This window comes from Panicum virgatum, chromosome 3K (genome assembly GCF_016808335.1).
Source record: "Panicum virgatum strain AP13 chromosome 3K, P.virgatum_v5, whole genome shotgun sequence".
In the NCBI taxonomy this organism is placed as follows: Eukaryota; Viridiplantae; Streptophyta; class Magnoliopsida; order Poales; family Poaceae; genus Panicum; species Panicum virgatum.
Window position 1 is genome coordinate 20,076,475 of NC_053138.1, and position 16,675 is coordinate 20,093,149.

General features: G+C 51.1%; 1 protein-coding gene across 2 annotated transcripts; it reads left to right on the forward strand.

Moving 5' to 3' along the window:
- The first annotated feature begins 14,031 nt into the window (after positions 1-14,031).
- LOC120701301 lies at positions 14,032-15,873 on the forward strand. 2 transcript variants are annotated; one of them, XM_039985411.1, is made up of 3 exons: positions 14,032-14,869; positions 15,006-15,152; positions 15,289-15,873. In XM_039985411.1, the coding sequence occupies exons 1-3, from the start codon at positions 14,108-14,110 to the stop codon at positions 15,538-15,540; spliced, it is 1,161 nt and encodes a 386-aa protein (XP_039841345.1). In that variant the 5' UTR covers positions 14,032-14,107; the 3' UTR covers positions 15,541-15,873. The 2 variants fall into 2 exon arrangements, with proteins under 2 accessions (XP_039841345.1, XP_039841344.1); XM_039985410.1 differs by having other exon boundaries at positions 15,006-15,873.
- The last annotated feature ends 802 nt before the right edge of the window (positions 15,874-16,675 follow it).

The following is a 16,675-nucleotide window of genomic DNA, read 5'->3' on the forward strand; positions in this document are numbered from 1 at the left end:
ATTTTTTTTTGAAACTGGAAGTGGCTTAAATATGATGTGGTGCAGTGCATTGTCCGTGTCAAGAAGAGAACCGCAGATATGGTGAGAAGCCTTAAAGGCTAACAACATGCATTCTCAACTCACTGTAGTGAGAGGTGGTCATTGTCATTGTGTAGTGTCTTTCTGATGGAGAAATTCAAAGAGCACAGCGATGTAAAGCGTCATTATTGTTTCAGATGAATGTCCCTATCTGCAAAAGGAATAATGTTAATCTAGCTTATTCCGGATAAAAAGAAACGACGTCTTGCATTATTGTGCTGTGTGCACTTCAGAATTCAATAATGGGAGCAGCGACAGCGTGCATGATTGTTCGCGGATCAATCTTACCAAAAATTGATGTATCAAACCTCAAGAATAAACTACTCGCCAGCCAGTAGCCTTTAGTAGGTGCCATTCGTGATTGTTCGCAGATCAGGTGCCGATCACAACTAAAAAAAAAACGAATGGGAGAGGGAGACCAGAATGAGACCGGTTTGCATTTGTATGTGATGTTGTGAGGAAGGCGCATTATTGGAGATCTCATCGATCCATACCAGTAATCTTTATATTAAATTGACATGCAGGAAGAGATGGACACAGTAGTTGCTACGAGACTTACTAATCTCCAAATGCAGCGCCCTAATTAACTAGAGTACTAATGTTTTCTTTTTTTGACAAAATCTTGTAGGACAATGACGTCTGGATTCGCAGTTCATTAGGAACAAATCATCCTCCCTGCCAGCACCAGAAACGATCGACCAGAAACAGTTTAAAATACGATCAAACCACAGCCACCACATAGGAAGAAAAACAGGAAGTTGCTTGAGGTGGAAACGACGAGCCACCGTACGGAACCGACGTGTTTGTACTGGGGTGCGATGCGATCCTGCTCTGAAAGTCTGAACGGAAGATGGGCACTTGGATTTCACTTGCTCTGCGATGACGACCCTGATCTGTCCCTTGAGGGAGCAGAGCAGTCGACTCGAGGAGACGGCATGCATGTCCAGCTGACAGAGAGAATCAAATCATGAACTTCCTTTCACAGCGTCGTCGCCGTGCGAAGGTTTGTGAGAGACAACGACTGTGACGGGGCGGGGTCAGTGGAGCTTGAGTGGATCGCGGACAGGCACGCCGGCCGGAAGCTTCGCGCGTCTTGTTAGCTCGCTACTAGCTGCTACAGAGTACAGCAGGCGTGCGTGGCATGAATCTACCGAGCCGCGTCCGTCCGCGCGCGTCGCCGTCGCCCGGACCCACCTCGCCCGCGCGTCCAGCGCCCACGCCGCGACGAGAGCCCGCCGAGGCCCAGGCGCCAGTGCACGCGACGATGCCGCCGACCCTAGCGGCTATTGCCGCCGGCGTACGTTGTTCGCCCGCCCCTGCGGCGGCGGCGGCGCATGCACTTGATCTCCACTCCGCCTTGTGCCACACCGGCCGGAAGGCGACGCTGTGGAGGAGGAAGGCGATGAGCTCGCGGAGAGATCGCTTGACATGGCGGTGCAGCTGTTGGCCGCTCCGGCGAGCTGACCCTTCGATGCAATGATGCCGCACCAGCAGAGGGCATCAGCCTGCAAGCAGTGGGAGAAGTGAGGTGGACGAAGGGGTAGCTTATGATGGGCTGACGGCGGGCGGTGTGTGTACATAGGAGTACTAGACAACGCGCTAACTGACTGGGATTGCCCTCCACTTCAACTGTGCTGTGCTCCATTGTAAGTTTGTTACTGTTACCTGTGTTTAGCTGCATGCAAGTTCAAACTTGAATTCGAATCCAGAATAGTAATCACTTATTTTCAAGCTACAAATATCTCATTTCAGCTCCTCCTGCATTGCACAAACAAATCTTTCGCCTAAACAAATGGGGCTGGATCTAGTGCAAAGCTACAACTGTTTCGGCTATCTACATGTAAATGCAAACCTGACGGGTGTTCAAATAGCAAACGTTTTGCATCAAAATCCTTATGTATGGAAGGCTTTACGCCCAGTGAGGGCTAATTATTTAAAATATCTTTAGGGTGACAAGGGGGTGTTCCTCTACTCTCTCATTTTAAAATTCCATATTGGACACCAAATAAAAGGGTTGGATCTAAAATCAAATACCCGCATCATTTCCAATGTTTGTAAATTTAGCTAAATTAGTAAATTTGGCTAGACTTTTTGGCTAATCTCTTGGAGGCTGATTGGCTAGTGAGGTAGCCTATACAAAAGTAGAGAGCGAATGAGGCAGGATAGAGAGCTACTAAATTTGGAGAGTCATTTACAAAGCCTATTGGAGACATTTTTTCTTTAATAATAGCAAAATTTATCTTCATAAAATATTTATCTAATCTTCTGGAGATGTTCCATAATTGTTCCTAAGAGGAATGTGCCTACCTGCAAATTAAAAGGAATATATATTCTTGTTCTGGATAAAAATAAAGGGCATCTTACATTATTGGTGTGTTTGTGTACATCGGAATGCAATAAGAGGAGTCGTCGACAATGTGCATGATTGTTCATGGATCAGTGTTACCAAAATTTGATATTATCAAACCTCAAGAATAAACTACTAGCCAGCCGACAGGTTTTAATTAGCAGATGCCATACATGATTTGTTCATCAATCAGTAGCTAATCAAAATTTCCAAAACAGAATAGGAGGGATACCAGAATGAGACTGGTTTGCATTTGTACGTGATGTCGTTGTGAGGAAGCCGCATTATTGGAGTTGGAGATCACGTCGATCAACACCGGTAATCTTTATGTTAATCTAACACGCAGGAAGAAATGGACACACATGTCGCTATGAGACTAGATAATCTCCATGCAACACCTAATTAACTAGAGCATTAATCACTGGCGGACCCAGTAGGTGGCCAGGGTATGCCGTGGCATACCCTAAGCCAGCACTTCTCTTTCTAATGATTTTTTTGACTGGGATTAATAAAATTTGAAGTACAATTTGATAATTATATTGACGACACTAGATATGAGGACAACTTCATAGGTCTTATCAATCTTGTTGACCTCTCAGTTCTAATTCAAATTGGGAGACATAAGGTTTATGATATGGTTTACAATCTTCTAAAATTAGTCTTGCTTCTACCAGTGGCAACATTTTTTTTTTCCAAAGCCAACTTTTCACTAGTACAGATCCAAAAGCACTTTCTCCTACTTTTACTGGCTGTTGGGCATACAAATTATCCACTTGCCATTGATTATGTAGATACCGGTTTGTGTTCTTTTTCTTACGTCGCTCTCTCCTCCCACTCGCGACCGCTTCCTCGGCGCCCCTCACCTCCCCTCCCGCCAGCGCACTACAAGCCTTGTATGGCGGGTGCGCGGCCCTGCTCTGATGAGAGCGTGTCTCTGCCCTCATCGTCGTTGAGGCTTCGCGCCCTCCCCACGCCGCTCCCCTTCCTCGAGAGGGCCGCATCGGGATGATTGTGGATGATATGTGGGTTCCCTTAACAGTTTTCTGATAAAAAATTACAGCTGCCCAACCAAATGGCCTTCTGATTTTTTTCACAGCTATTTTTCCATGGCCCACAGCTCACAACAGTTTTTTCAAAAGTCACAGCTCAACCAAACACATCTTTAATGTACTTCTACTATTTATATTATAATCTATGCAAGTATTGAACCTAATTACATGTATACCGAATTGCTCGTGGAATTTTTTATTGTGCACCGAATTTTTTTAGATTGTACCGAATACCGAATTGTATGTTAAAATTTTGATATGGCATACCCTAAGTTTCAATTCTAGATCCGCCACTGGCATTAATGCTTTCTTTTTTTCAAAAATTTTATATGATAGTGATGTTCGGTTTCACAGTTCCCTACAAAAATCCTTCCCTCACGTACCAAAAAACAATGGCCGAGCGATGGATGGATGTCACATTGTCACCAGGAACATTTCATCAAAATACGACCCACCACATAGGGGAAAGCAGAAACGTAAGGGGCGGATCCGGCGTGGGGGAGGGGGGCTCAAGCCCCCTATCTAGGAACTCCAAGGAAGTAAAAGGAGAGGAGTGAAAAGAAGAGGAAAGAAGGGAGAGAAGAAAAGAAAAGAGTGATGTTATTTCTTATCGTCAAGATATTTGCTGAGACTGGGTACGATGATGAAATGGCGGCGTGCCCAGCCACGGCCATCTTTGGCGCCGACGACCCTCATTAGCGCCGGATGGATGAGCACACAACAAGCTGTTGGGTAGCAACCGGTGGGGAGAATGAGAATGACGAAGGTCTGTCTTACTTAACTTTAATTTTTTATTGTGAACGTCAATTAATTCTCAATCTTGGTTCTTTGTGTTGACAGTGGTCCTAATAATGTGACAAAATATGGCCAACCCATGAATCGTCACAAAGAAGGCCACCAAAATGAACCTCAAGAAATCATCCCACTGCAAACACAAAGTGGCGCTTTGGTGGGCAATGGATTTTTGCATTTTAGTTCTAGTGCTTTTCGGCATATTCTCATCACTGTTCTTCTGGAAATGAATACAGCATCAGTTGATCAGATAGTCGCAGGTCGTCCTCCACATCATCCATGTGGAGGGTGACTCATCCATGGCGGAATCTTTTCATTATGCGTGTTCGCAAGTCCATGAGATAGGCAGATCGAGGCAGATCCAGCGGGGGGCGGGAGGGGGGAGGGGGGCTGAAGCCCCCCTACTATAGGAACTCCGTGGAAAGAAGAGGACATAAGTGAGAGAAGAAGAAGAAAGGAAGATGAGTCTCCAAAGCACAAATTCTACATCCACCACTGCATGGGCGGATACAAAGGGTAGTAGGCGCAGAACTACCCTAGATTTTAGCCCAAAATATTTTTACCACTTCACATTTGGAGTCTAAATGGTAGAAATGATCCAACAAGCAACAGGCAAACACTAGCCGCTACGTTTGCTGGCCGCTCACTACGCCCAAGGCCCGACGCACGGTTCGTCGCGGGCGAAAGCTGATGTCTGTTGCCCGCCAACATCCACGCTTCTATTAAGGCTGTGTTTAGATCCGTAAAATAGTGGTAAAAAGAGCCACATCGGACACTGTAGCACACTGTAGCATTTTTCGTTTGTTTGTGATAATTGTTGTCCTATCATAATCTAACTAGGCTCAAAAGATTCGTCTCGTCGTGTACATCAAAACTATACAATTAGTTTTTTTATTTACCTACATTTAATGCTTCACGCATAAGACAAAAAAATTAATGTGATAGGTGAATAGTGAAATTTGGAGAGAGAAATTTTAGAACTAAACACAGCCTAAATAACCCGTGAGATGGTCCAGCCGGTCAGCTGTTGCTAGCCTACCTAACAGGGTGAAGCCATGACGATGATGGGCCACAGCGGCAGCTATACCTACTCTGCATTCCCCGATCGTCGAATCCGCTCTCAAGACAGGCTAACAATGCTGATCAAGTGATTTTGCTTGAGAGCCCAGAAAAAGTGATTTTGCTTAACTGTTACTTGACATACATTGGAATAGTCCCATAATATAAGGGAATTGGTTCATTTGGTTGTTTAATGATATATCTCTAGTATTTCTAAAGCAAATAATATTTCTTTTGGTACGTCAATCCGAATCCTAATTGGATCCGAACGAATCTATCGCGGCGAAACACGAACAAATCAATCGGACTCCTAATCGGAACACGGACAATCAATCTCTCGCGCAATCACGGTGTGGCCATTACATAAAGTGTGTGGCCATAACATAAAGTGAAGGAACACAAGGTTGATGGTATTACGTAGATTTATTATATTATCCGTGGCATCGTGCTAGTTATCATATATTTGGTTATATACGTGTATACACCGAATTGTAAGAATTTTGTAGCTGTGATATCTAATTGTGCAACAAATTATACCATATCGCATATTCGAATTTTAAGCTAGGGCTACCCTAAATTCAAATCCAGGATTGCGCCACTAGGAACTTTGCTGGATAACCGAGGTGCTCGGAAAGAAAACGACAAGCCACCGTACGGGATCGACGTGTTTGTACTGGGTGGCGCGATGCGATCCTGCTCTAAAAGTCTAAAGTTTGAACGGAAGATGGGCACTTGGATTTCACTTCCTCTGCGATGACGACCCCGATCTGTCCCTTGGGGTGTGGGTAAAGGGATGGCCTGGGGAGGGAGCAGAGCCGTCGACTCGAGGAGACGGCAATGCAAATATTTCAAAAAAAAAAAGGAGACGGCAATGCATGTTCAGCAGCTGACGGAAAATCTAACCATGGGTTCATGAACTTTCTCTGAGGCTGTGTTTAGATTCCTGGAAAATGGGTAGAAATAGCACATTTCGTTTGTTTGTGGTAAATATTGTCCTACCATGACTTAACTAGACTCAAAAGATTCGTCTCGCAACGTACATCAAAACTATGCAATTAGTTTTTTAGTTACCTATATTTAGTACTCCATGCATAAATCATTTGCTATATTTAATATTTCGATGTGATTTCGATACGATGGAGATCTAAAGACACCCTGAGAGACAACGACTGTGATGGGGCGCGATCAGTCGAGCTCGAGTGGATCGCGGACAGGCACGCCGGAAGTTTCTCAGCAGCTTCGCGCGTCTTGTTAGCTCGCTAGCTACTACTAGCTGCTACAGCAGGCTGCAGGTTAGCCCCCCGGCGTTGCGTGGAGCCTAGCGCGAGCAAGAATCTGCCGCGCCGCGTCCGTCCGCGCGCGTCGCCGTCGCGTACATCGCCAGCGCTCTCGCGCGAGTGGCGGTCAGCCTCGCTCGGCGCCCGCAGCCGGGCCGGCGGCCGCGCAGGATAAGATTCCCAATTTGCGGCGGCGTGCGGTGCGGCTGTCCGAGGCTCCGAGCTGGGCTCCGAGCCAGCTGACGCTCTCCGCTGGTCGCGTCGCTTCACCCCGGGCGTACGTACGGCACGTGTTGTTCTCGAGTCGTCGGCTGTGTTTAGTTTCGCGAAAAAATTTCAAAATTTTTCACTGACGCACATCACATCGAATCTTACAATACATGCATGGAATATTAAATGTAGTTAAAAAATATAACCAATTGCACAATTTAGTTGTAAATGACGAGACGAATCTTTTGAAACTAATTACTCCATAGTTGGACAATAATTGCCAAATAAAACCGAAACGTGTTACAACAATTTTTTCGCAAACTTTTCGCGAACTAAACACACCCGTCGTGGTCACGGCGTGGCTGACATCGAGGCTGGCACGTACGATAGATCTCAGGCAGTCAGGCATGCTTTCTTTCTTTTTTTTTTGAAAAAAGTAAAAAGGTATCAGGCAGGCATTCCAGACAGCATATACAGAAACATTATTCTTGTAAAAATCACGCCCGCTGACGATAGTAGTAAGCAGCTAGCTAGGTCACGCGGCGTGGCGGGCGGCCAGCCGTCAGCCGCCGATGGCCGAGCCGCGGTTGCAGACCCACTGGCCGTGGTGCATCGCGGCGCAGGTGAGGTTCGGGTTGAGCAGCATGAACTGCCCGACGGTCAGCCCCGCGGCGCGCGCCACCGACGCGCACGTCTCGCCCGTCTTCACGACGTGCACCCTGGTGCACCGCACCCTGACGGCGGGCGGCACCCGGGCGCCGCCCGTCGCCGCCGCCCCGCTGCTGCGCCCGTCGGCGGCGCTGCCGGCGCCTGCTCCCACTGCAGCCGCCGCCGCCGGCTGGGCCGCGGCCGCGAGGAGAAGCAGGACCGCCGCCACGACGGCCCGGTGTTCAGCCCTTGTTGCCATGCGTGCGATTCTAGTGCAGCTTGTGCCGGCGTTGATCGCTCGAACGATGCGTATCTTGCGTGTGTCTGTGGGTATATGTATGGGGAGGGTAAGACCAGAACGAGCACGGCATCAGTTTCAGTTTGTGATGCAACGTGCAGGAGTTACATTAGTAAATTACATAGAGGAGCTAGCGGTTTCGATGAGTCGTGAATGGTGAGCAGTATTCAGTCGGCAAAAGGAGCGGGTCGGAGTGCCCCTGCACGCGCCCCGCTGCACCGTTTGAACAAAAGCAGGATCATGGATCGACCCGCTCCTTCTTCTCATCTTTCCCAGCATAATCCGCGGGGCTCCTCGGGTCGAACCTGCCCAGCGCGCGGTGTGTTGCTGCTCTGCAAAATTCTGCAAGTTGCACACACACTTACATCGGCACGCGAGGCATAGCGGTGATGCAATGCGACAAGAGTCGACCCTGGGGTCTCCAGGGGTCAATAGGGTCACGACCCTGTGTCTCCTCTCTGTTTTGGGATCGACCCGCTTCGAACCACGGATTGATTCAAGGAGCGGAGCAATTTCGTAAGAGGGTCGTGGCACGAGTTACGCGGATGAGGCGGAGAGTTGTGAGTAGGAAGAAAACGTCGTGTGGGCTGAATGAACTAGCCTGGGCAAAGACAGCCCAATTCAGCGGCCTGCTGCGAAGCCCAAACACAAGGATTTCGGCCCCGGACAGAAAGCCAACCCGCCATAAAAGCTGAGGGAGGTTTGCGATACATTCGACGCGTCGTCGGCTGGCTCGGCCGGCGTATCAAGCCTGACCGGCATGAAGCCTTCAAAAAAAAAAAAAGACCGGCATGTGATCTCGGCCAGGGCCGCGACGCGGTGGCGCAGCCGGTGTGCGCCGCTAGGTTCCCGCGAGCTGTCTCCCTGGCCGGGAGGACGGGGACGGTTTCTCCTTCCGGATGAGGATCTCCTGCACCACTGCGCCTGGATCAGCTGCCCGCATGGCGTTCTGGCCCGGCTGCCGGAGCAGTAACTATCGCATCGACACCGATCGGACGGGAGGGGAGTCGGGAGATATCAAAATCTGGTTGAGCGGCTAGGCCCCCGCTGCCACGCTGCCTGCACCCACAAATTCCGGTTCGGCAGCCAGGGTGTTGTGTTCTCTGATTCTTTCTCTCCCTTCACTGCGCCTCTGATTCCAACTAACCCCAGTCAATGCTGCGCTGCCGCCTCCCTCTCCCCTCCGCCTGCTTCGAAATTCGAAATTCTGTTTCTTTCTCCAAGACCACGGTTTGAAATTCCAAATTCTGTTTCTTTCTCCAAGACCACGGTTTTTCTGACAGGGGAGAAAAAAGAGAGCGAGAGCGAGGGGATCATCCGGCCAAAGGGGCCGTTTAGTTCCAAAAATTTTCACCTCCATTTTAAACACATGTATGAAGCACTAGATGTAACTAAATAACAAAACTAATTACACAGTTTGGATGTACACGACGAGACGAATCTTTTAAGCCTAATTAGTGCATAATTAGCCATAAGTGCTACAGTAACCCACATTTGCTAATGATGCGGTCAAAGGCCTCAAAAGATTCGTCTCGCGGTTTCCAAATGAATTCTGAAATTAATTTTTTAATTAGTGTCTGAAAAATCCTCCCGACATCTGGTCAAACTATTGACGTGACACTTGGACCAAAAATTTTCACCAACTAAACACCCCTTTGGCGAACGTGGGCGCGTTGCCATCGCAACAGCCGCATGCTTTTGCGGGCGGGCACAGGACACGACGCCTCCTATCCCAGGACAGGAGCAGCAGCAACCTTTTCTTTTCCCGCGGCAGAGGGGGACCGGGCCGGAGACCGCATCACCACCGCCACGCCGATGAGCAGCATCCGCATCGATCCCCGATCCGGCGGCGATGCCCCAGTGCCAGGCGCCGCCGGACGCAGACCGGGCGCGCGTTCCGTACGGGCACTGACCAACGCGTGCACCGGCGCGCAGGGCGGGCCGGCGGGGCATGAGAGGGGCGCGGGCACCGGCCGCCAGCTCAGGCAAGTATTGATGGCGCAGCGGGTTGGCCGCATCCAGGCCGCGGCCGGACCGCGGGCTGGATGCGGCGCGGATCCCACTCGAGTCGAGATGCACCCGATCTTCTCGAGTACTCTGCGCGTGATCCTGTGGCCAGTGTGGCCCAGCACCAGCATCGTTTTCTCCTTCGGGGCCTCCTGCGCCCGCGTGGCCGGCGCCCTAAAGCCGGCCCTGCCCCCTCCCCGTTCCAGCACGGTCATAGGTGGAGGTGGATGCCCTTGGTGTGGTCCTCCGGGAGGTTGCATTTGCGAGCCGAGCCGAGCCGAGCCCGCAACTGATTGATGCCTGATCGCAGCAGAGGCCAGGGGTCCTGTGCCAGTGGCAGTTCGCGCCAGTGCTTTGCTTTAACCATCTGGCACTCTTGCAGTGGCAGGAGGTTCTCTTTTGGGGGGCGGCTACCGCTTGCCTCTCCGAGCCCGGGCAGTGCCTCGTTGGTAGGAGGAAAGCCGAGCGCCTGTGGCCTCCTGGCTCCTGGCTCCTGGCCTGCGACTGCGAGGTGCAAGTGCAAAAGGGACTCCCCTTTAATTTCGCTTTGCAATGCCGCGCCCTCCTACCGCCAGATTCAACACGCCCCCAGTGGCGTGCACAGCGGACGGCAGCTTCGTGCCGTTGATGCCGAGGGATACAGAAACTCCGTGCCATAGTGGAGTAGCAAGCAGATCTAGGGTCTAGTAGGCATGCTTGAGTAGTTCGAGTTGCATTGCTAGCACTACCATGGCTGCACGTTCCCGTGTGCTCCAGGATGATGGACGGACCTACTGCTACTGGCTGCTCCTATGTATGATCTTGTCATCCGTACGCATTATATTATGCTTGTGCAAACCCCTACATCATCTGGGCAAAAGTAAATTTGAGATCAAAACTCTTCAAATGCTACGGGCTATAGACACGAAAATGGAGCAGCCGGATACGGTATCCATGGCCTGACCTGATTACTTGTGCAACTTATTGCAAAGATACGCCTGCGTTGCACTGGGTGTCTGTCCCCCCACACAAGAAAAGAGATGCTGGGTGGGCGGCATCTTTGTACTGACTAGTACTGCATCACTAAGAGCAACGCTTATTGTTGCGCCAGCAAGCGAGCGAGAATAGGAGCCAGGTCAGCTCGGACAGGTGAGGCAGTGGAGGTGAGATCCGCTGTCTTTATTACTTTCTGTGTAATCGAAGTAAAACTAACCAATCGGAGCCCAGCGTTCCTGTGGAGTAAATGAACTCGCCCGCTTTTGACTGGCGTTTCGTGAGACGCCCGTGCGGCATTCTCTCTCCTTTTCTCTCTCTGCCAGCGGTGATTCAGCCCGCTCCGTGCCCATAGCTATACTTGCTCTAATGTTTAGGGGCGGCTCGACCTTAAGCTGGGTCCCACCTTTGGATAAGGTCAGGTTCCCTAATGTATGAAGACCACTTAGACCAGGAGGCGGTATTAGAGGTGGGTCCTACTCGAAAAAAAAATCAATTTCCAATCGCTGGCGTTTTCTCCTTCCTCCACCACCCCTGTTTTCTACCGCCGCCGCCGCTCCAAATCCTTTAGCTCCAGTCTTTCGTCACCGTGGCGCTGGCTAGGCCGCCGTCCAGCTGCTGCTGGTGCTCTTCGCGAGCGGTGGCGCCGAAGGATGAGGCCCTGGAGCGGGAGGTCGCGAAGAGAGAGGGAAGGAGCTGCGCTGCGCACCGCCACTGCTCGGGGCTCGCCCAGATCCGAGCTTCCTCCTTGCAGCTCTTCTGTGCTCGCGAATGAGAGGATACGCTGCGCACTGCCGCCGACTGCTTCGGGCTCGCGCGGATCCGAGCTTCCTTCTTGCAGTTCTTCCGTGCTCGTCGCCGTCCAGAAGCTTGAGCAGGTGAGGAAGACTGTCCGCCTCCTCACTGGCGACGGTGGTAGCTGGGGTTCAGAGCTGGAAAGGGAGTAGCCGATGGAAAAAATAATATTTTAAGACATGAGGTCGGGTCTTAAGCTTGGAGTCGGTCTCAAGCTTTTTTGGCTTAAGGTCGACGTTAAGGTCGGTCCTGTAACGTATAAGATCGACCTTAGCTGCCTTAAGGCCTCCCTATTTCACACACTACGGATGCTGAGGACCAAGGCTGCAAGCAGGCTACGCTGGTGATAAAGAAAAGATGTTCCATGTAGTAGACCCCAATCATTCTCTGCAAGGTAGGATCCAAATGAGCAGACGGTCAAGTACACTTCGTGCATGGCTGCATATGGGAACACGCATCAAACAGTCACTGGAGCACAGATCCTGTCCTCTTAAATGAACATCAGCTGCTGGTCTGCGCACCGAGCAAAATCAATCGCTGCAATCTCTTCTTTCCATCGGCCCTTTTTCACGTAGAGTACTTTCTAACCGGAACAAAAAAAAGGAAGAAGGAAATGAACTCAGAGATGTCTCAATCTTTTAGAGCAGCATCTAATCTAGAGAACACAGCACGGTTTGATACTGTGATGCAACGTACCAGATACTCTCTGGATAGGAGACGCGTGATCCGGGCCATGATGTCCCATACCCGGTGGTGTGGACACCGCACACGCACAGGCACAAGCCGGGCCTGGACCTTTCTGCACCCGGCTCGTGATCTACTGCAGCACAGCCCTGCGGCGGGACCAGGGTTTACAATCCCGCTCGGAAACCGCCGGAAACCGGGTTTTTTTCCCGTTCCCGGAACTGGGCGGGATTGGAAACCGCCAGGATTTCCCGGAAAATTTCGCCCAAATTTAAATTTTTCAAAAAAATTTGTATGAACGGTAACCGCTGCATCCCGAGCGGGAACCGTTGTTTCCCGACCGGTTTCCGTTGATTTTTACCGGGAAATGCCGTCGGCCGAGGGAAAAATTAAAAATTTTTGGCAACATTTCTCCGTAATTTTGTAAATAGCATTGCACAAAGTATATATCAAGCATTTATGTATCATTGACAGGGAGATAAACATATAAATAGAAGTTCATATACATATAAATGTTGTGTTCGCATGAGTAGTCCATAAATCACAACAATAGTCCATCCAAACTTCATATCCATAGTCCATACAAATCATCAAATACACATCATGTTATTTGTATGAGGGTATATGGTTTTTATGCAACACAATAATTATTTGAAATAATCATTGTGTTGCATAAGAACCATATACCCTCGTACAAATAGCTAGCATACACATATAAATTCATGTGTGTATGACACAGTGCTAGAGGACTATACATTATCTTGCAAAATGTTAGGTGCATAATGATGGGTACATGTATGTGTTAGTAAGTTAGTTGTTGATATTGTAGGAGATGATATGTTAGTGGTAGGATTTATCATATATGTGGTAGTACTTATCAAAATGTTAGGTGCATAATGATGGTTACATGTATGTGACATGTCTATATATGTGTGTGACATGTATATATGTATCTTATATATGTTTGTGCCATGTCATGTATTCAATTTGCACTGAAATGCTGCCAAAATTTTCATTGTTCGTACTAACTATGCAATGCTATGTCCATTATATACATTAAAACATTATATATGGAGTCATTTCTCACGGCATGTCAATTGTTCAAATGGAGTCATTTCTTTGTAAAATTTGGCTTCACTACACCTGTTTTTTTTTAATTCCCGGTCGCTGTGACCGGTTTCCCGGTCAGAAAACACCGGTTCCCGGTCGGAAAAACCGGTTTCCCGATTTTTGAATTTGAAGTGCCATTTCATCCGGTTTCTGGCGGTTTTCACCGGGAACCGGCCGGTTTCCCGTTCCCGGACTCAGGCGGGAAAACGCTTCCCGACGGAAACGTAAACCCTGGGCGGGACACGATGATGAGCGCAATATGCAGCGTCACCTCCCTGCCCCCCCCCCCCCCCCCCTCCCTCCTCTCGCTTCAGGTCAAAGATACTGCAGCTACGCATCCCTGGATTTTGTTTGCGCACGTTGCCATCCCGCTAGCTGTTTTGTTATCTCCGCCGCTGATTTGTTATGCAAAACCGAAGCGATGGTGAATCACTGCGAGATCACGGAAGCCTCCGGATGTAGCTAAACGACAAAAGCGGCCAGAGTGCCTGGTCCACTTGCCAGGCTTGTCCATGACACACGTATACTGCATGCGATTTTGAGCAGGCCGTATAATACGTGTATGCCGCTAGTACATCTGTGGGATGCAACGCGCGGCCCCACCTGTCAGAGGAGCAAGACCACCTGTCTCCCCTTCTTTACTTGTTCCTCCTGCTATAAAACGCAGCCCCCCCCAGGAGGAGACAACTCTCCTCTTGTCTTGCCACGAGCCCACGACAGGCCCCAACGCCGCCGCGCCGCGCCCACACGCGCACAAACCCCTCCTCGTCTTCCTCCCCCCATGGCGACCAAGCCCTACTTCCTCTGGGGGGACACGCACACCGCCTCCGCCTCCGCCTCCGCCGCGGCCTTCGACTCCGACGCCGCCGCGGTCTACGGCGGCTCGCGCGCTCCGGAGACGGCGGCGCTGCTGGCTGCCGCGACGGCGGCGGGGGACACGGCCGCGGTCGCGCCGGAGCTCGGCGCTGAGGCGGTGGCGCGGCCGCGGATGCGGCGGAACCCGTCCGCGTCCGCGTCCGGGAAGCAGCAGCAGCAGCCGCAGCAGGCGGGCGGCGGCGGCGGGGCCAAGAAGCCGCCGCAGCGCGGGCTCGGCGTCGCGGAGCTCGAGCGGCTCCGCTGCGGGGACGACCCGCTCCGCGAGCTGCTCGTGGACGCCGCCGGCGCGCAGGGACACCCGCTGCTCCAGTACCACCACCACCACCACCACCTACAGGTGCCGCCCTCGGCGTTCGACTCCACCGCCAGCGCGCGCTACTGCTCGCAGCTGCTGGCCCCGGCGCCAGGTCCCGCTCCCCTCTGCTTCCTCCACACGCCCGCGGCGGCCCCGCTCGTGGCGCCGGAGCAGCAGTACTTCAGGGACCGTTGGGGCCGCATGGGGGGCTTCCCCCCGGCGGGAAATGGTTCCGGCGGCGGCGCCGACCACCAGCCCCAGCTGCTGCCGGCGCCAGAGCACCCTTCAAGCCAAAACACCATCTGGCGTCCTGCTGCGTCCTCCCCCTCCTCCTGCCTCCACACTGGCCACCGCTGCGACATCTGCTGCAGGGTAAGCTACTAACCTTCCGAATTCCCCCCTGATCATGCCTTGATGGCTGATGCAATCCCTTATCTTGAGTGCGTGACAAAGCACTAATCTGCTGGTCTCCCTTGTCGTGGATCTGCAATTCTTGACGCTTCCATAGAGGATGAGGGCTGCCTTGGCAGAGAGAGGAGCGCTGGCACCGACGCCGCCTCCTGCGTCTCCAAACACCGCCGCCGGCTCCAACACCGACGCCACGCCAGACTACTCCATCAACGATCTCGCCGCGGCCATGGCCGCCGCTCGCCAGGTAACAGCATCTACATATCAACAATGCAATTGCTCGTTTATCAGTCAAGTCATCTGCCCGTGCGCCCGCAATGATGTCCTTTTGCCTGCTCGTGAAAGCTTCGCTCAGTTGCGGTGTGTACGCCCTGCGCGCGCAGGGAGACACGTTCTTGGCCCTGGAGAGGGACGGCGGGGCGCCCGCGGCGGCCGAGGCGCCGGCGAAGAAGGAGGTGCGGGAGATCGAGTTCTTCCCGGCGGCGAGCGCGCACCACACAGGCGGCGGCGGCGGCGGGGGCGGCCGGGTATCCGTCCGCGGCGACTCGGAGCTCGCGGCGCCCTTCTCCTCCCCGTACGGCGCCGCCGCCGCCGGCCGCACCGCACCGCAGCTCGACCTGTCTCTGAGGCTGTAGGGGCGTCGCGTCGATCGATCACTGCACCTTCTCGGCGGCGTAGGGTTTTAGCTTGTGTTTCTGCTTCAATCGGTCGTCGCGTGCTATGCTATAATATTAGTATTCTAGATCGTTGCGTTCAAAAAAAAGTATTCTAGATCGTTTGGTTTGCTCTTGTGGGACTAGCTTTTGGATTTTACTATTAGAAGACTTTGGTAGTACATGGAACTCTTTTATTTTTTCTGAAATGCTGGCGAATCTATTATCATGTAGTATGTGTGGGAACATACAATATGTATTCGGATGAGGTCAATTATATTTTAACGACAGTGAAACGACCCCGTATTTGCATGACCGGCGACTCTGCTAGCTAGGAGTCTAGGACACCTCGTATATTTCTTCATTACTACATGCGAATTGCTTATCGACAAGAGGTTTTCCATGTGAATCTTGATGTACGCTCTTGACTTGGTGTGTCCCCTTTGCCGTATTGTTTGTGTGGTGCCAGAATAAGAATTAGCTTGCTTGCCATTGAGTGATGAAGTGGTGGTGCTTGAAAGATTGAGTTGCCATGCATATGATTGATGTACGCGCTGGTTGCTGCAAGTATCTTGTGGATTGTGAACCGATTTGGCGATCTCGGATCTGCAGGTTTCGCCCTGACCGACGAGGAGCTTTGGACACTGGTCGGTAAAAGTGGTGAACGCGACAGCGATGCAGCATAGCATGCTATGTGTGGATATGGTTATTGACCAGGCTAGGCGTTGATCACCCATATCCAGTGATCACATTGCAAGAATTCACTAATAAGTACATAATATATTCATTAAAAAACAAGTACGTATATAGTAGTACATATACTAGTGATGCATACAAAGGATCTTAAAAGGCAAAAAGGAAAATACGCTTGATGCAAAAGATCAAGCTCGAGCAGCTGCTACGCTCTACGTGTGTGCTATTTTATATTACACACGTAGATTTAGATGTCTTTGGACAAGACTTTTTTTATAGCAGGAAGAGGGCAAAGGAAGAAGCAGCACATCATTGGGCCAGTGCGAACCGTTATATGTGAGATCTGGGCCAATAAGTGGGCTCGATTTTTATTGGGCCAACTCTGTCCATCTACGTCTGTCTGTCGAGTACCACCGTGTGCTCC

Bases quoted from the DNA above. Each gene is read 5' to 3' on its own strand.
- LOC120701301 (XM_039985410.1), top strand. From the start codon at position 14,108: ATGGCGACCAAGCCCTACTTCCTCTGGGGGGACACGCACACCGCCTCC. The intron at 14,870-15,005 runs GTAAGCTACTAA...ACGCTTCCATAG, and splicing joins GCTGCGACATCTGCTGCAGG to AGGATGAGGGCTGCCTTGGC.